Source organism: Oculina patagonica, chromosome 9 (genome assembly GCF_052425735.1).
Source record: "Oculina patagonica isolate OP01 chromosome 9, crgOcupat, whole genome shotgun sequence".
NCBI lineage: Eukaryota > Metazoa > Cnidaria > Anthozoa > Scleractinia > Oculinidae > Oculina > Oculina patagonica.
In genome coordinates, this window is record NC_135766.1 from 9,950,348 (window position 1) to 9,970,475 (window position 20,128).

Sequence of the window (20,128 nt, forward strand, 5' to 3'; positions counted from 1 at the left end):
TGTTTGTCTCAAAGGAAGCAACAGCCTACCAACCAGTGCCACACGCCATTCTCCAAGCTGGCGCCCCTGTTATGATGGCTCCAGCTTACTTGAACCAGATGGGAAGCACAAAGGCTTCTGTCATGTTAGTGCCAGCAGAGAACTTGCAGCAGATGCCTGGAACATCAGGAGGCGGGCTAATGTATGTTCAGGTTCCTGCTAACCAAATACTCGCTGGCAGCACCCAAGAAAACACCACTTCCAAGGTGACCCAAGCAACTATTCATACAAGTGGGCCCCAGTCTCCTGAAGAGGTGCAGGTGATATATAATCATTCTCGTAACGACTAAAACAAGACCTACGGTTACATTATATCGCATACGCGTCCCCAGAGCCACTTGTCCCTCTTTGCCGGCTAAGCCTGGGGCACGAGGAACAAGTGGCTCTAGAGACACATGATTTGATTGGCTTCATTAAAAATATAACACAAACAGCGGTGATAAACATTATGAATATAAACATTATGATGGCCTAAAACCAAGAGTCTATTTGATTGGCTTCATTTTTAACAAAGATAATTCAAATCTAGCCAATCAAATCAGCCGTAGTAAAATTCCTTAAAACAAAAGGATTTTTTAAGGGTTGAGTTGATTTGCTAAATTTATATTTTATTTGTTGAAGATCTTGCCAATCAAATAACGTGTCCCTATAGCCACTTGTTCCTCGTATAATGTAACCGTAGGTTACTTGGTTTTATTCGTTCCTTTATTAACAAAAACACACTAGCGAATTAAGTCCTTACTACAGGAAAAAATTGATATTTCTGATAAATTGTTATGTCTGTTACTTGAGATAAACATTGAATTGAAGCGGAGGGGATCTAATTATAGTGGTTTTCCTGTCATTTTTTTAAACTAGAGCGATGCTGAGAACGAGTTTAACATTAATCTAAGACAGTATTAATAGGCAACCGTCCGGTTGAGTACACTTTAGAGTACACTTTGATCTCATAACGTTTCTCCGTTTCACGCAGGGTATAATTTAAACAGAAGGACATAAGGACAAGATGTGGATCCTTAGAAGACGTTTTACGCAATAACCTTAAGCAGCATTCGTCAGAAACGTATCTCTTTACTAAAGGTGCGAGTAGCTATTTAACAATTTTATTTCATTCACAATGCACCACATAAGGTACTCAGTAGGATAGAAGGGTCTCATATGAATGGCTGCTACCCTTTGAGAAAGCAACAGAGAAAACAGCAGGAACAATTCCCCAAGCCCCAAAAATAATAGCAGCTGCTATTCTCTTGGAATTGCAAGAGAACCAGGGCTACTATCTTACTAGGGCTGCCACCCTACTGGAATAGTAAAGCCTGGTTCATACTTGTGAGATTAGTACAGTCATAAGCATAAGCACAGAAAAACGCTATTGTGCCCCGAGGTTAAATTAATGAGCACAAGGATAAGCACAAGAAAAAGAACCGTTCTTTTTTTTTTTCCTGTACTCGGGCTTACGCTCATTTCGCTTGTGTTATGCCTATTTCAGAAGTGTAAACCAGCGTGAAAAAAAAAAAAAAAACACAAGCACAAGCACGAAATTTGGGCGTCGACGTGACTACGACCTATCATGCAATGGTCGTCGGAATTTCTAAAGCAATGCTTTGCGTATGTCGTCTAGTGCTTGCGCTTATCGCAAGTGTGAACATCCTTGTGGTTATGCTTGGGCTTATGCAGCTAGTCTTATTGTTAATTAAGGTGGCTCATAATAGTTTAGTCAGAATTAGACATGCCCGTTTTTGGTGTTCTATCGCAGCTATACCAATAATGTTTAGGATAATTTTTTTAATACAAACTTGTGCAAGTTTTACAAATGAACAAATTGAGGTCATTGTGACGTCAAAATTCATTCCTTTCGTAACGTCATTTGAGGTAAATTATACTCTATTTTGGACCTTTTGAGGCTAATAACACAAAAACTGCTCGGTGAAACTTACTGTTTTTGAGTACTTTTATCTAACCGACAAAAGGAACATTTTTGCCAATTTTTTAAAAAAAAAATCTGTAGGCAGGATTCGGAGCTACGTTATTATTATTTTTTAAATTTAATGTGGCTCTGAACCCCACCTGCAGAATTTTTCCAAAAAAAATGTAACATTATTTGTTCTGTCTAGAGGGTCAAGATTGGTTTGGTTTTACTTCTGATTGAACAAGAAAGTGGCATTAGTTTTATTGAACCGTTCACTAAACGTAATTATGGGAGGCGCGGTGGCCTAAAGGCTAGCGCCCTGGACTGCAAATCGAGCGGTCCGGATTTTAGCCTGACCGGGGTCTTTGTGTTTTGTTCTTGACAATCCAACCAATATGGATTTACACAACTTACCTAAAGGAAAATTACCTAAGTTGCAGTCAGTCTTGATTTAACAGTGGAGACCCTTAGAAAGGTCTCTACAAAAATAGCCACTAAATAATGATTAAGTAAAATGTTTTAGAAACGTTCTCTGGTTAAAAATTTAAAAATATAAGCTTTCGGCTGCCAAACTGCAGCCTTTAACGAATGATAAAAATGGTGCGAATGAATAAATATATAGGGTAAAAATGTGTGAAAAAATTACAGAATAAAAATGCGTAAAAAGGTGACAAGAAAAATAGTGAGAATATGATAATAAAAGAGAACTATTTTAAAAGAATAGAATATTGTGGAGGTAATGACCTAGCATTGTTGTCCGCTTCAGTTGTCATGGCAGTGTGCCATGACTCAAGAGTTTTTCGCACGCGATAGTCTCCTTTGTCAATGACTCTTGCATTTTTGAAATCAATTTGATGGTCATTCATCCATGCATGGTTTGCAATGTTCGATCCTTTGTTACAATGTTTGACGTTTCTGATGTGTTCTTTTCTTCGCGTCTGTAGACATCTGCCGGTTTCTCCAATGTAACTCCAATTACAGTCATTACAAGGAATCTTGTAGACCACATTTGTTTGAAGGTGGCTGGGGGGTTTGAATTTTGGTGAAGGAAACTCTTGGTGAAGGGTTCTGTGGGATCTGGTGACGACACGAATTCCATTGTTTTGAAGCAATCTTTTAAGCGGTTCGGTGAGGCCATTGATATAGGGCAGACAAGCCAAGTTAAATGATTCTGATGGCTCGACCCACTTAAAAAAACAAACCAACAAGTTCCTCCGGAGAGGGAATTGTTTCTGTAGTGCGTTTTTTCTTTAAGATGTTAGAGATAATTGATTGGGGGTAGCCATTCGCTTTTAAGGCATCAGAGATATGTTTGACTTCATTCGATTTTGCGTCTGCGGTGCTTGGGAGGTTACACGCGCGGTTCAGAAGAGTGGAAGCTGTGCTGATTTTGTGTTTCTTCTCATGATGCGAGTTAAAGTCTAAATACCTGTCTGTGTGTGTAGGTTTTCTGTATACTTCGATGGTAATTTTGCCATTTATTCTGTTGACGAGGGTGTCCAGGAAGGCGATTTGGCCATTGCTTTCAGTTTCGATGGTAAAGGAGATCTTGGGGTCGATGGAATTCAAAGTGTCGTGGAAGGCTGAAATGGCGTCTCTCTTGATGATGACAAAGCTGTCGTCCACATATCTTACCCAAATTTTGGGTGGTACCGTGGAATTAATCAGAGCTGAATCTTCAATTACCTCCATGCAGAGGTTAGCTACAACAGGGCTAACCGGGCTACCCATTGCACAGCCGTGGATCTGTTTGTAGGTACAGTCGTTGTAGACGAAGTAGTTGTTTGAAAGAACAAATTCCAAAAGGGAGATGATATCATCAGTAGTGAGATTTGTTCTGGAGGTTAATGTAGTGTCATTATTGAGTTTATCGCGAATGTAGGTGCAAGCTTTCTGGACAGGGATTGCTGTAAAAAGGGAGACAACATCAAACGAGAGAATGACTTCATCATCAGAAATTTCCATATGAGCTACTTCATTAGCAAAGTCCGAAGAATTGAGGACGGAATGGCCATTACTATTCTGGATGGGCGACAGAATATCTGTGAGGAATTTAGAAGTGTTGTAGAGGGCAGAGCCAATGCAAGAAACGATTGGACGAAGAGGGTAGCCAGTTTTATGATGTTTAATTGAGCCATGGATTGCAGGAGGAGCCGCATCGGTTGAGCGCAGTTTGCGGTAGGTTGAATCATTGATCTTGTTCTGTTTCTTCAGGTTAAGAAGCCTGTTGTTTAGTTCCCTTTCAACCTTTAAGAACGGAGATTTTTGGACAAGTTGATAGGTGGAGCGATCGCTAAGTAGAGACTCCATTTTGTCATCGTAGTCTGTTCTGTCTAAGACAACAAAACAATTCCCTTTGTCAGCTTTCATTATGACCATTGAGGGATCTTCTTTCAGCTTTTTGAGTGCTTTCTTTTCATCTTTGGTGGTGTTACTGTGAGATGGTAAACTAGCTCTGTGAAGAATTGAAGCAGTAGTGGTTCGTATGTTGTATTTGGTGTCTTCTGGTAGACGGACGATGGCAGCGCGGTTAGCCCTGTTAGCCCTGTTAGCCCTGTTAGCCCTGTTAGCCCTGTTGTAGCTAACCTCTGCATGGAGGTAATTGAAGATTCAGCTCTGATTAATTCCACGGTACCACCCAAAATTTGGAAAAGATATGTGGACGACAGCTTTGTCATCTCAAGAGAGACGCCATTTCAGCCTTCCACGACACTTTGAATTCCATCGACCCCAAGATCTCCTTTACCATTGAAACTGAAAGCAATGGCCAAATCGCCTTCCTGGACACCCTCGTCAAAAGAAAAAATGGCAAAATTACCATCGAAGTATACAGAAAACCTACACACACAGACAGGTATTTAGACTTTAACTCGCATCATGAGAAGAAACACAAAATCAGCACAGCTTCCACTCTTCTGAACCGCGCGTGTAACCTCCCAAGCACCGCAGACGCAAAATCGAATGAAGTCAAACATATCTCTGATGCCTTAAAAGCGAATGGCTACCCCCAATCAATTATCTCTAACATCTTAAAGAAAAAACGCACTACAGAAACAATTCCCTCTCCGGAGGAACTTGTTGGTTTGTTTTTTAAGTGGGTCGAGCCATCAGAATCATTTAACTTGGCTTGTCTGCCCTATATCAATGGCCTCACCGAACCGCTTAAAAGATTGCTTCAAAACAATGGAATTCGTGTCGTCACCAGATCCCACAGAACCCTTCACCAAGAGTTTCCATCACCAAAATTCAGACCCCCCAGCCACCTTCAAACAAATGTGGTCTACAAGATTCCTTGTAATGACTGTAATTGGAGTTACATTGGAGAAACCGGCAGATGTCTACAGACGCGAAGAAAAGAACACATCAGAAACGTCAAACATTGTAACAAAGGATCGAGCATTGCAAACCATGCATGGATGAATGACCATCAAATTGATTTCAAAAATGCAAGCGTCATTGACAAAGGAGACTATCGCGTGCGAAAAACTCTTGAGTCATGGCACACTACCATGACAACCAGGGAACGTTTCTAAAACATTTTACTTAATTATGAATCCTGGTTACTCTTCCATTTTCAAATAATGATTAATTAATACAGAATATTTTACTTTTTTTTAATAGATTTAAAATAAAGAATGTAGTTATTCAAAGAAGTATCACGTTTTTAAATAAAATATACTGTTTGTTTTTATCGCTCTCAACCACAGTTCTTTCTCAATTTTTTCTTGCTAATGACGCGACAGAGTCGTGCGCGTGTAAATGGAACCCAAATATCGCCAACATGCTCTGTAAGAGCATCTTGGAAATTTCCCGTTAAAGGTGAATTAATCCAGGTCAATAGCCCGTTTCTGATATATGTAAGCGCGTAAGACTGGTACCAAATAAAGGCATGAAAGCGAGGCTTGTACGAAAAGCCCAATATGAGTTGAAACATACAGCGAGGAAAGATAGGATAATGCTGATAATGTTTTCGTCGAGACCTATTGGTGGGTATCAAAGAACACCACGGATTTAGTAAGGTCTTTATTAGCAACATTTGCCACAGGGCACAGATCTAGAGAAGTCTTATTTGATCGAAATTTCTACTAAATTCATTGCTGATTCAAACTAAATTGATCTTGCTGATTCAAACTAATGACGAAAGCCGCATAAAACAATTATTGAGCGCATAATACCAGACGGCACAATCCATGCATCATCTGAGTTTTTGAAAATCGATTCGTGGGCTTGTCCTTTCTCAAGACATGTCAAGATCTAAGAATGGTACTGGAGATAATAATAAAAAATAACAAATATATACATATAATGAAGATGAAGTATTCGACATGACACGAGCATGGGACAAAGAGTCCCCGACGGGAATCGAACCCATGGCGTCGGGGACTCAGAATTTTTCTTTTTCCCATGCTCGTGTCATGTTGAATACTTCATCTTCATTATTTATTACCGAGCTTAAAATTTACCATCTTTATTATTTACTATATACATATACTTGCGTGACGAGCCAAAACAACGTCTACGTAGGAGGCTAGGTCCCTGCGGGGGGAATCGCTTATGAAATGGGGCGGGGATGCTCGACGTCTCGCTAAGGGGTGTAAATTTCGGATTTTTGGTCTCGCTAAGGAGTGCTTCGGGCAAAACGCCAAAATTTTAAGCCATGATGGTCTCGTTTAGGACTGTACACGAAGAAATATAAATAATGGGTTCTGGTTTTTTGGTATCTTTCATAGGTCAAGAAAAGCTTGAGTCACATCCAGATTTTTCTCTCCTAGGGCCTGATTACATGGAGAATTTCAGCCCGGTTTTTCGAGCTGAGATTTTAGTTCGGCTTCCTGAACAAATCTTCTTAAAAATAAATTCCCAGCCCGGTTTTTGAAACCGGGCTGGAAATCTCAGCCCGGGCAAACGGGCTGAAAAACCTCTTGCAATCGCGTTTTCAATTTCAGCCCGGACTGAAGGTGAGCTTACGGATACGCAGTGGTGGTTTTCAACGAAAGAAAATGCCGGTCACGATAATTATTCAGTCAGTTAAAAGTGTTCAGCCCAGGCTGAAATTTGCCATGTTATCAGGCCCTTAGGGGTTCTTTTCAAAATTTACGACGAGCATCTCCCCCCCCCCCCCCCGGGAGTTAGGCTTTCCTTTGTTCAGGAAGCTCTTTATACAAGAATCGTGACAGTGGGTGACTTTTGTGACGTGACACAAGTCCCAATAGCATTTGCGCGTGTTCGTGCATGTCATCTTTCATAATGGCGGCTGTAGCACCAAAGATATTCCTTATACTACAGATGCTGGGAGCGTTAGTGTTGATCATAACAGGAATTCTTGACCGAGTGGATGCTAACGATCGACCAGGCTATATGTTTTTCCCGTTAAGTTACATTGTTATGCCCGCGTGGACCGGAGTTCTGGTAAGTTTTCACTGTCTGTGACCGGTACCCGTTCAACGAAACATGGAGAGTTAGTCGAACCTATTTAGTGGCAGAAATCGAAATGTTTTTATTATAGGTCGCGTTTAAAAAAAAACTGAAAAAAGTACGATACGTAAAGTACCTCTCGAGCTTTTTACCGTATGTATTTAATGAGGGTCATAAAGGGGTCGTGCAATATCAAGGTAGCATATTGAATTGTACAAATCAGAAGCATATCTAATGCACTCAGCTAAAATTCGATAATATCCAACTTTCGGTACATGTAAAATGTATTTAACTTACATGCAGTCGTGGCTCTCTTGCCAAACTTCACTAGAGTTGCATCACATCCAGGAAAATTACCAAATCATCTAGTCGCTCTTGGCTTCGGAAACCTTCGAAAGGATTTAAATTTACACTAAAGCATTAACTTTATCGAATCGCTTTTAATACATTGATATTGGCAAGCCCGGCTACTGATCGACTGATATTTTTTACGCCCTTCCCACACTTTTAGTAAGGTTTCAACGAGTATTGAACTTGTTTTTTTTCTTTTCAGTCACGGTAAATGATATGAAAGCCTATAAATTCCCCGATAAATTCCAGTTAGAATCAATGTACAAACTCGGCGCGACAGTATAATTATAATTCAGTTTTGAATACACATTGTTTGGCCCGTCAAATTAAACGACTTGAACACGCGACGATTTTAAGCTTTCTCAGAAAGGTTTCTGTATTATAATTATAAAAAAGAAACTTAACTTGTCCGTTAAAGAAGGAAAACCATGAATTGAAGCGTTTAAACTCCTCTTTCCTTTCACAACACCACACTGTATCTGTTCTGAAGTGCTGTTCAATACCGTTTGTTTACGTTTCGATTGCTTTCCCTGTGAATATTATTGAGTGTTAATTAGTTCTGCTTCGCTTCGCCGGTCGTTTATTCGATCGAAAGAACGTAGATTTCATATAGTTAAGTTACCATATCTTTTTACTCACGATTGCTGCTAAATAAGACGGTATAAATAGTCGTAATATTTGAACAAATCTAAATACCACTAGCGCCGATTATGAAGTCTATGTTCAAAATATAAAATTTCATAATTTCATCATGGATTATGCATAGCTCATTCCTCAAATGTATTAAAATAAATTACAGTCAAGTCAATATTGAGCGGACAACCCTTGGGAATGCTCTTGTGTCCGCTTAATACATGTTGCCCGTTAAAAACAAGTCGCGATACAGCCAGTAAGCCTTGTAACAGATTTCCTTTTTCCGGTAACAGGTTTATTGTCAGTTGGCGGTAGAATGTCGTAAATACCCTATATGTTTTTCCCTTCTGATAATTTTTATGTTTGTTCCCTTCAGGACCTTCAAATTCGTTTGAGTTACCAACAAACCAATTTCCCTTTAATCTGTTTAATAATTTCCATGAGCATCTCTAAGCAACAGAAAATATATTTTTGACCGTGTTTAGTCCTCTCCTCTCCTTGGGCTCGTCACGCAACGCTCCCTGGAGAGGGAGCGCTGCGTGACGAGCACAAAAAACAGCTACGAAGGACGCGAAGAGGTTATTTATTGTGTAGTGCAGCTTGAATGAAATACTACCTTATTACACAGATATTACGAAGCATTTTAACAACGCGAACAAAATTTACGCGTAATAAAATTAACGCGGATTGAAGAAAATTCAATGAAGAAAACGTGTTTATATCAATAAAATTAACGCGATTGTTTTTTAAATTCGCGTTAATAACATGTATCGTTAATTTCCTATAATAAGGTACGTCTTCTTTCGCCGATTTGGATAAGATACGATTAACTCTCTCTTAACAGACACCTCTTTAAGACGGACACCTGGTGTTGGTCCTGTCCCTGCCGTTTTTCAGTCATTTTACTGAAACTAAACTCCCTATGAAGGCCTGGCCAAACGGTAACGCAAGTGGACGCAAGTTGAAAACGTTTGGTCAGGCTTAAGACAGACACCTCTCTAAAACGGACAGTTGGAGCCGATCCTGATAGTGTCCTTTTTAGAGAGAGTTGACTGTGGTAGAGTCGAGTGTCCTGCCTAAAAATACAACGCAAATATACTGGCTACGGGTCACAGCACCTCCTACTAGGCGATAAGTATAGCCAGAAATTGTTTACTACTCGTAAAAAGGATTGCGGTCTTACGAAAAACCTCCTGTTGAATCTTGAAATTTCTTTCTTATTGACACCCGAAGTGGTTTCTCGACTTTTTTCGGTTCTTGGATGTAAATTAAAATAAAAGTGTGACCGCTACGACAAACACCGTGTAAGAACACACGAAAGCGACTCTTAAGTTACTTTCGACTTTTCCTCGCTATCACTAACTGTCCCTGGTTCTTCGGTTTATTTTCAGATCGAAATTACTGTAGTCTGTGGTTTAGTTGTTAAAACGAAAATGCATGTTGCCCGAAATTCCGCGTTGGTAAGTAAATTCCACATATTTGTATTCGCTTTTTGGAGTATCTGTTATTCTTTTTAGTGCACACTCCGATGTAGCTTCACTGTCCAATTTTCAACAGAAATTAAATACAGTTGAACCTCTCTAATACAGACACCGAGGGACAAAGCAAAGTGTCCGTATTAAAGAGGTCACCACTATGACGTCACTTTTGACTTTATTAACAGTAAAGTATTAATTTAAATATTTCTCGGTAAGCCCAAGTGAGCAAAATAAGGGTCAACTCTATCTTTGATTAACAAATGCAAAATCAACCGATTTTCACACTTATCACAATTATTTTGTGTGTGGACTACCAGACGTTACTGGCACCCCAGGCACCCCTCCCCCTCGCTACGCCCTTGAAATGAAGAATACGTGACCTTTAAAGAGAAACGCGTGTGCGACCGAGTTCTCAGTATCAGCGAATAGAAAGCAATGGGAGAACCAATCAGATTTACGGATTCCGAAAAGAACACGGATAATTTTTGACTAATTTACTTTATCAAACCTATTGCTCTTAGGTTCTCGTCTATAAATCGCTAAACATCACTTGCTGCATCTTGTGTGGTTTTTTGTTGTTCCGTTATGGCGAAGAAGCTGTGCTGGTCTATACAGCAGATTTTGCACTCAAACAGAGTGGAGATGGCCTGTACTACTTCTCGGATGACATGGACGATGACAAAAATCTTAACCACCTGACAACAATTTCTGTCATGGCTCTAATCGAGTTATTCCTTTCCATCGTGGGAGCAGTGGCCTTTCAGGATAGATCGCCATACACACAGGTAAATCAATCTATCCATTCCCAAAGAGTTTTAAAATTATTTTAGTGAACCATAGCCTTCTCAACCCCGCTACTACAAGACACGAATCTGGAGGGTTATTGCCAATGGTACAAAATATGTACCGATATTATTTACGTCTTATTCCAAACTTCTGTGTTACTGTTTCACATATCTTATCAAAAGAAATCATTTCTAACAACACCAAACATGGAAAACATGAATCGCTTAAAAGACTACTTTACAAAATAGCTGCATTTGTATAGTTTACATGGTTCTTGTGAACTTTGAAATTCATTTTCTGAGGCTCTAATAAAAAAAATGTTGTTGGTGTTATCACGGATAATTATTTACATCTTAAGCTTTAAAAAGGTAGAGAATAACGCAATTGGATTTAAATTATTTTAATACTCGATTTTTGTACAACTTAAATTAATATTACTCGATTTCCTGATGGATTCCGTCCTAATTTGTTTTTGAAATACTGATCGAAAACTTTCCACGGACAGTGTACCTTTTGAACGTGGAACGATCTTAAAAAAAATCAAATTATCTGAAGTCACAATGCTTCACACCATGGGCAGCTGAACAGATACTTTGCAATTTTCGTTCTTAGCAACTGTTTGCGCCTTAGTTTAAACTAACCTGTACATGATTAGTAAAGTCAGTAAAATTTCAAAACAATTGGCTTAATTTGCTTGATCTCACAGATTCTTATGAAATTAAACATATTAAATTTAGCTCCGAGAGAGCTTTAAGCTACCTACTGCTGAATGATGTAATTATATTTAGATAAATTAATTTTTATTTTAAACCCTGGTACAGACCTAAGCTCATCATTTGAATTTTGTAACAGCTCTTGGACTTTCAAACGGATTCTTACTATAATCAGAAACAGCCTCGAGCTCAGGTGCCACCGAAGCATGTTTCAGAAAACAATTTTGCAAGATCAGCAGCCATGGTGGTAACGAAGCTGTTGTGTAAACTGTATTAAAAAAAAAAACATGCAGTGACTGTCCGAAAGGACTTGCGGGATGCAGGTTCAAAAAGAAAGTGGTTCCGGTCCATTCAAGACCATTTTCAGGGCTTCGTGCTCCGTATGAAAATAGCATAAGGGCTCTGAGTAACAATTTGCTCGGGATCCAGACGACACAGAGACAGAAAAAAATGTGCTTCCGGGATCCAATCAGGATGGTCTACTCAATCAGTTGAAATCTTAAGCCTCTAAGACGCAACTTTTCGTTTGGTAAAATGTTTTATTACAGCGAGTGATCACTTCCAATTTATTGACATTTTTCGTGCTTATTTAAATCAAATCAGAAGTCACCTGCAAGCTACCATCGGCTTTTGATTGGATAACGACTGCACGGAAAAAAATGTCAATTGGTTCAAAACGGTCACAGTTTTGGGCTCCTTAATGTAAAAGTAAACTCTTGAATCCTATTTTGAAGCCATTATAAATGATTTATTCCACATTATTTGCCCTTTAAAAAATGAAATTTCTGAAAAAAAATTGTAAGTTTTTTTAGACCTGGTAAAAACAGTCATTTTATATACAGTCTACACATGTACAGAGAGACATCATCAGGTAGACTGATGAGCGTATTATTTGACAAAAACGATTGTCCTATTTGAATTATGAATTGCATCCAATCAAATGCTTCAGATGTTTTCCTCACCTATAGTTGCTGCTTTTGTATTCGTGTACCAGCGCAGGTGCGAAGACTGGCGAGAGGGGGAGGTTAAGCGCGCGGTGCAAGACAGACCCGCCCATATCTTCCTTACCGTCGCCTTGCACCCGCCCTTTCTATGATTTCCTTTTTGATCCAACAGGAGGCTCTATAGAGAAGAGAACAAATGTTCCTTCTTTTGGTTTATAATACCCATATGCCTATCAACACCCGCCATCATTGTACAAAAGAATGGGAAAAATCTATCAACTGAATGCGTGTCATTTCTCTGACTAATTTGCACTATTTTCACATTTCCAGGCAGGTTTCCAAACATAAGCAACGGCCAATCAACCAGTGGCTGCTCAAGCAAACTAACAACGTTGGTCCCTGACAAGACGTAACCATCTTTCTGTTATGTTTACATTTGCAATTGCTTTCATGTTCGGGGCCTTAAGAATCTGAAGACCGAGTTAATGATGCGCAAATCATCGACGTGATCCATGCGTACACAATTTACCATTATGAATTTGGTAATACGTATGGGTTGATTGTCATAAAAAGTCTAATGTTCGACGAAAAGAGAGTGGAACTTTGTCTTACCGTTGAAATACATTGGAGCTTTATCTCTTTTCTATAAGAAGCGAAATTTGACGGGGAAAGGAAGATGAACTGTAATTATGAACAGGAGAACTTAATAAATTCTCGGAGTTCAGGTTATCATGGTTATATTCCATGGTTAATACCAACACGGCTGCTAGGGGTCATGAATGGTCCATCAAAATTTTGCAGTACTTGCAAAATTAGGCTTCTGCTCGGAATGCCCGCAAAATTTGAGCGGGTGCTCGTTTACTCGTGGTTGCATAATTTTACGAGTGCTCGCATTCTCGGCCAGTTTAGCGAAGGTAGCTTTTTAAAAAGTGCTCGTTGCTCGCAAGGCTAACTGTTGTCAATGCTCGCATGCTCGCAAAGACCATTCGATGCCCCTGCTGCTGTTTGCAGTATATTCTGGACGACAAGTGTGCTAAACACGAATTCGCAGCGTGATAAGTACAGACAGGAAAAAAATATATATATATATAAAAACGCACTTGTTATCACGTTGTAACTTACACGAAATGATGCGGTAGCGTTGCCACTGGGTAAAACGTTAGATTATTATTTAGCTTTTTCCGTCTTCTTTAGAGACGGACGGTATCAATTTTCCCCCAAAACAATCCTGCACAGAAAAACGGCTGTTAAAAAAAAATCCTGCAAGGGAGGCCACGAGGGAAAAAAATAAGAAAGATCTTAAAAAAAAATTCATGGACAACCTGAAGGTGAAAAAATTATATTTTGCCCTGAAAACGAGGGCGAGTAGTCAAATGATTTTGATAAAAACTCTAAAGGAATGCGGTCCAAAACCAACAATTTTGTACTATTAAGCCAAAAATCACGAAAAATTAACTCTTTAAATAGCAGTACATAGTGCTCGAACTGCCGAAATGCCTGTCCGCGGAAAATATCCGGATGGATAGTACTCGTCCGTGATTTTTTTTATTTGCATTAAAAACAAGCGGACCTGCAGACAGAAAACCCCCACAAAATTCACTACAGTACATTTAGTGGGTTTCTAATCTGGCTTTGTTTTGTTTTGTTTGTTTTTTTTAAATTTCTGCTTGCTTTAATTTCAAAACTTTTATCCACGAAAAGTAAAAAGATAATATCAGATTCTGGTTTTAGAATGGGCGCGCAGAGAAAAATAGTGGTGAACAATAAAACAATAAAAAGCGTTTTTGTCTTCGAACTATGGGTCTAATAGTTGCCACTTGGAAATTTGATGTTCCTAAACCTAGCATATCAGCCCTCTAAGCTTCGCTTCTTTGGCTAATATTAATATTAGCCAAAGTTAATATTAATATAACTAATATTAATAATAATATTAATAATTTGGCTAATATCGCGGACAACTATCAGCCGATAGTTGCTCGACAAAACGACAATAACACTATTGTTTAGATATCATAACCCAGAAGCCGTCTTTTCACACAGGTGTCTTATATTTAAATAATAGAGTGTTTATGTCGAGGAACTAACGGGAGATAGTTGCGCGACGGAAAGAACATTATGGAGTATCCTAAGTAGGACCGAACCTGCACAAGTGGCAGAAATGCCACCGGTAGCAGAGGATTTAGTCATTTGCGCAGTTCTACCTACCTTGGAAGAGGTGAAGGTAGCCATCAAGGTAATGAAGAGTGGAAAGGCAGGCGCCGGAGTGCAGATGAGATGACTGAAGCAATAGAAACACCACGCATTTTGACGGACATATGTAGAGCGATACAGTAAACAACCGCGTATAAGAACCTAGAATTTGTGGGTTCAGGCTGAATGGGTTCTTATATTTTGGGGTAGTTTTTCCGAACTCAGGCTGATTAGGTTCTTAGTAGGTTCTTATTTGTAGGAGTTGTCATAGTGATACCATTCAGAGATCTACTATAGTAAAGAACAAACATTTTCTTTTGGTATCACTGTTACAGTTGGAATGAAAAAGACAAGCAGTAATGTGTATTTCACATGAGCAAAAGTCAGGGCACTCTATAGATTCAAGTCCCAAGGCTACACCAGTAAAATTTTATACAGTATTCTATACTCTGTATTTAAAAGATTTTCAATTAAACAAATAATTTTCATGGTGTTTCTCAGAAATTTCACAATTTCTATCAATTAAAATCCAGTATTTGGCTACAAAATAAGAGTGTTTTTTTTTTTGTATAAGAACCTATTGTTCTTTGTCAGCCTAAATAGGTTCTTATATATTTGGGTATTAATTTCAGCCTGGAGGTTCTTAAATCACTAGGTTCTTATACGCGGGTGTTTACTGTACGGGAAGGTGAACAGATTCCTGAGGTGTGGAAGACGGGGGGTCGTTGTCAAATTGCCTAAGAAAGGTGACTTGGGAGAATGCAACAACTGGAGAGGCATCACATTACTCCCTATTACCAGCAAGGTCTTTAGCAAGATCATCCATACAAGATCGGCACATCAGACAGGAACAGGCAGGTTTTGGCCCTGGACGCTCATGCTCTGAACAGATTTCCACGCTAAGGCGAATCCTAGAGCAAGGTAAGAAATTGAACACCACTCTGTATGCCAACTTCATTGATCTGGAGATGGCGTTTGTCAGCATCCACAGGGATGGAAGATCTTGAAACACTATGGAGTCTCATCGCGGATGGCAAATGAGATCAAGATGCTGTACAATGATTGCAAGTCCCAGGTGATCTGCAACATAGTGCTGAAAGACACTTTCAACGTGTATGTGATAACCAGCGTGAAACAGGGCTGCACTCTTTCACCATTTCCGTTTATCCTGTGAAATGATTGGATCATGAAGCAAGAGACTAGCAACAGAAGACTGATGATCCGATGGACGCTAACAAGTATCTTGGAAGTCCTTGGCTATGCAGACGATATTGCGCTGCTCTTCCATCGATACCAGGTCATGTAGGCAAAGAGCAACACCTTGGCAACTACAGCAGGGAGCTTGGGCCTCGAGATCAGTACCAAGAAGACCAGTCATTTAATGATGAATAGCTGAACCATCGAAGCCATCATGCTGAACAAGGAAGTAGTCAAAGATGTTGAACACTTTACCTACCTGTGTTCAATGATGGTAACCAGCGGATATGGAGAGGACGAGATCCTAGCTCGGATTTTACAGGCAAGTCAGGCTTTTGCCTCTCTTCGGAGCACTTGGGAATTCAGAAATATCAACCAGAAAAACAAGATCCAATTCTCTGAGAGCAATGTATTAAGCACTGTTTTGTTTGGTGCAGAATCCTGGAAAATGACCAAGATATATTAGCCACAAGAGTTTTTCAGAACAGGTGCTGCAAAGGATTCTCCGCATATTTTGGACGAACACAATCTCAAGCTAAAAGCTGCGTAGACTAAATAATAAGAACAGAATCCACCACGCAAAAAGTGCAATGAAGGAGATGCAGATTGATTGGCCATGTCCTTCGTGTGGCGCCTACAGCCCTACCGACAGTCGCCCTCAGATGGAGCCCTGATATTCGTAGAGGTCGCCCAAAAGAAACCAGGAGGATGAGGATGCAAATAGAAATGAAATACAACGGATAAACCTGGGGCTACCTCGAGCGTACAGCCAAAGCGCCATTTGGTTGAGGCATTATGTGCACTCATGCCCGAAGCCTAAATTTAACCATGTTTAGCCCAAAATCCACTGCTTCACTCAGGCGATAAATAATGATTGGTTCCTTAACCATGCATTTTCTTACATTTTGGTGACAAATCTCAGCCTCAACGTTCTTATAAAAATGGTTCTTATAAAATAAAAAAAGTGTATGCACCATAATCAAAATTAAAGTCAACACACAGTGTTCAGTATTGCACAATTTATTGAATTACTTTGAACGGCTGAATTATACCGACAATCTACAAATAATCACAATGGCGAAGATTATTGATTTAAAATGAACAATAACTAGCCATCAAATAAAATAAAATCGATATAAAGCTTGTTCATTTATACAGCACTGTAGAATTCCGAATTAACAACGACCCTTGCTACTTTGACACGGCTGCTCTTGAAGATGGTTACTTTCGAGGGATTATTATGTTTGCACTTGGAACAAAAATGCTCAGCCTGTCTTCTACTTCGCTACTTTCACGATCAGTTAAAGGGGAAGTAAGTATCACGAGGATTTTGATTTTTTTTCGTCGTAACTGTGGTGTTATTACCTCTACTTGTTGAGAAAATAATCCTAGAACACCGAGAGGACGATATCAACCGATATTTTGGAAAGTGCGAGGACTTGGCGAGAACTTAAAATTTTCCGCCGGAATTGTTCAAGTTGTAATTCATTTCGACCCTTTCCATCTATGGCCAGAGACACTCGTCGACAGCTTTACTACACTAGGTCGTAATTTATAACAAACTTGGGCATAAGTTAAAGTTTCCGTTAACAATGAATGTTTTTTTTTTCTTTTTGGAAGTTTTGAAGTTACACAAAAACCCTGTGATACTTCCCCTTTAAAAGGCCTCAAGAGGGGACGTAACTGGATCGTTGCCCTCGGAACTCTACGGTTTCATCATAAACACTATATCTCCTTTGTGCACCTACATCGTATACTAAGTATTTTAATTTTAATTCAAAATTAAATACAGGCAGTCAAAACTCAGCTAACTGAAACTTTTCGTTTCTTTTTAGTGGAAACATCCACCAACAGACAATAAAACTTTACAGTGCTACCGTAGCTTTACTTAACTCCCGTATAATAACGGCAACTATGCAACAAATAGATTACAGTAATAAGTCATGCAAACTTTTTATGTACCATAACCTCGTGAGCTCTCATGCAAGTATATGACCTTGCAGCTATAAATATAAATAGAATAAAACATGTAAGATTAAAAGCAAGTCAAAATCAAAGGTGCAAATACATGCACCACTCCTGGTAGCCCGAAACAGCTACAAAGGTAAATCATAACGTTATATTACAGTAGATCGCATAGCTTTATGCCAATTTTGTCTCATTTAAGCCGACCTATGTGTTGCTTGGCAGATAGGCCGGCCAGACACTTGTGATTTTCTAGTGTCGTTCTATATCGCCCATTGGTGTTAGTTTGATATCAGGGAGCATAGACATTATTAAAGTAAGTTAAACTCTGTGGCCGCAATACTCAATTAGCCACGAGTAGGAGCATTTCGACTCCACCCTGGATGGGATGCTAGTCCATCGTAGGGTTACCTCCCAGCATTAAATTCGCTGGTACCCATTTATACACCTGGGTGGAGTGAGGCACTGTAAAAGTAAAGCGCCTTGCATAAGATAGGAACACAACGGAACGACCCCGGCGAGGCGTCGAATTCCGGCCGCAAGCTCAGCCCGCTAACCATTAGCCGCCGCGGGTCGTTCGAAAACAGTCGAAAAGAATCAAGTAAATTGTTAGCTATCATTCGTCGTTTAAATGTTTATATTCTGTAACATGGTGCCAACCGATCAGGGCACTTTTTTCTTCACGCATTACCGTTCATCAAAAATCACTTTAGATCGATATTCCTAATGCATTTGGATTATCTCCAATTAATGTTCACTTGGATAAGAAATTCTACATGCACGTTCCAGCTAAACCTTGCAATGTACACAAATCAACGAGTAATCGAAAGTACATTGGACTGTTTCCAATGTGCTCCTTAACAGAAAAAAAGATTTGTCTTAAACACTTTCGTAAACGCTTTCCAAAGTGGATTAATTTGTAAACAAAGAACTATGTCTGCTAACGTATTCTTGTTTGGACAGACGTAAACGTATACTTACTATAAACGCTGGGCGTTTATGTATTTGTTGACATCGCCTCGGAGATTTATTCCAGCATGAACAGATGAGGGTCAGAGAGCTGTTCCAATTTGTCATAGACTTCAGGGTGTTAACTGGGTAATTAATATGCCTAAAATTTTATCGACTTCCTCCCCCCCCCCCCCCCCGGCCTGTCACTAGTTCTACATTCTTGCTGACAACAGGAAACCGACCATCATACCCTCGTGAAAATTTAGCGATATCAGTAACAATATTTTCAAAGCAAAAAAGCACTAAGAAAGCAGGACACTAGTATGCAATTTTGCCGCTCTTATAGAATCGAAGGAAACAGATCGGATCTATTTTCTTTCCTTTCAACATCTAGCCACCCCCACCCCTACCCCTCTTTCTTCCCTTTCCAAACTGAATATTATAAAAACCTCAATATTTTTCGTCGAATCCTATTGGTACTTAAAACCTGAAAAATGGAAACAGTCTTTATACTGAGCTGATTTAGATAAACCTCCCCGTTTGATTTGTTAGTTTATAAAGAAGCTTTAGCTCTCTTACTGCTGTTAATTTCACTTTAGGTAGAGTGACACGTGAAAAATTAAACTCCGTTTGGACCATTTTTATGGAGTAGGGGGGGGGGCATGCTAAAAAATATAGCTTAAAAGGGGGGGTCAGCCAAAAAATATGGTCTGTAAGGGGGGGGGGGGTCACTGAAAATAATTCGTATTTTAAGTGTTGTAGTATCGAGGGCTTCTATAATAGTTTAAAACCTTGCCAGAATGCACAAAATAACAGTCCTGAGGTTCTTAAAATTTATATTTTCCCGGAGGAACATGCCCCCGGACCCCCTACTTTTTTTATATTTATAAAACGGCATTAACTCAACCTAACAGCTCATTGGTTACAAATGCAGTCAACCCATACTAACAAACGCCATCACGCAATAAAAAATCAAAGCCAATGTCAGCTATTTGGAGGATGTAACTTGTCTATTATTATAACTGATCAACTGATACACTCTTTAGCTTGATAAATTTTAAATTAATAAAGAAGGGGGGCCATCATATATAGCAGCGACTATCGATCAAATCCCACCAGCCCCCCAACCCCCCCCCCCCCCCGCCACCCATTAAAAAACGAACGGTCCCTTTTTCCAACTAATTTTCAGTAGAAATTCCATTAGTTATAAACGCCTTAAACTCATACAGTAAGCACCCGCATATAAGAACAAGTGGATTAAGAACATTGGGGCTAATAATATATATAACACGCTATTATATAAAAGGATGTCAGAATAAGAAAGTAATTCATATCAAAGAACTATGGTGTGCATACTTATATCAGTAAAATATTTATTTCTTACAAATTGATTTTTTTAGTGAAAGAAATAATACATTGTACGTTAATTAAATCTCTAGTAATGTTTAATGTATAGATTTTCTGAAACGAGTTTTAGGAACATTTTAAAAACATTTTAAAACTTGATCAGCCTGAACCCAAAATCAAAGGTTCTTATATGCGGGTGTTTACTGTAGCTTA

The 20,128-nt window shown here is 39.3% G+C and overlaps 2 protein-coding genes across 3 annotated transcripts in view; both read left to right on the forward strand.

Annotated features, from left to right (window-relative positions):
• The window catches only part of LOC144665124 (uncharacterized), a 10,340-nt gene extending 9,256 nt beyond the window's left edge, over positions 1 to 1,084 (forward strand). Inside the window, exons 5-6 of the mRNA XM_078526297.1 lie at positions 15 to 299; positions 1,013 to 1,084. Coding sequence (XP_078382423.1) covers positions 15 to 299; positions 1,013 to 1,024 — 297 coding nt within the window. The 3' untranslated portion in view covers positions 1,025 to 1,084. The remainder of the gene's footprint in view (positions 1 to 14; positions 300 to 1,012) is intronic.
• Positions 1,085 to 7,180: 6,096 nt separating this feature from the next.
• On the forward strand, positions 7,181 to 12,994 carry LOC144665125 (uncharacterized). Of its 2 annotated transcripts, XM_078526298.1 has the most exons (5): positions 7,181 to 7,354; positions 9,736 to 9,804; positions 10,344 to 10,607; positions 11,461 to 11,568; positions 12,596 to 12,994. In XM_078526298.1, the coding sequence occupies exons 1-5, from the start codon at positions 7,193 to 7,195 to the stop codon at positions 12,611 to 12,613; spliced, it is 621 nt and encodes a 206-aa protein (XP_078382424.1). In that variant the 5' UTR covers positions 7,181 to 7,192; the 3' UTR covers positions 12,614 to 12,994. The 2 variants fall into 2 exon arrangements, with proteins under 2 accessions (XP_078382424.1, XP_078382425.1); XM_078526299.1 differs by lacking the exon at positions 11,461 to 11,568.
• The last annotated feature ends 7,134 nt before the right edge of the window (positions 12,995 to 20,128 follow it).

Excerpts from the sequence above, each read along its gene's own strand:
- LOC144665125 (XM_078526298.1), top strand. The coding sequence starts at position 7,193 with ATGGCGGCTGTAGCACCAAAGATATTCCTTATACTACAGATGCTGGGA. Across the intron at positions 9,805-10,343 it reads TTGCCCGAAATTCCGCGTTG|GTTCTCGTCTATAAATCGCT; the intron begins GTAAGTAAATTC and ends TATTGCTCTTAG. Across the intron at positions 10,608-11,460 it reads ATAGATCGCCATACACACAG|CTCTTGGACTTTCAAACGGA; the intron begins GTAAATCAATCT and ends ATTTTGTAACAG.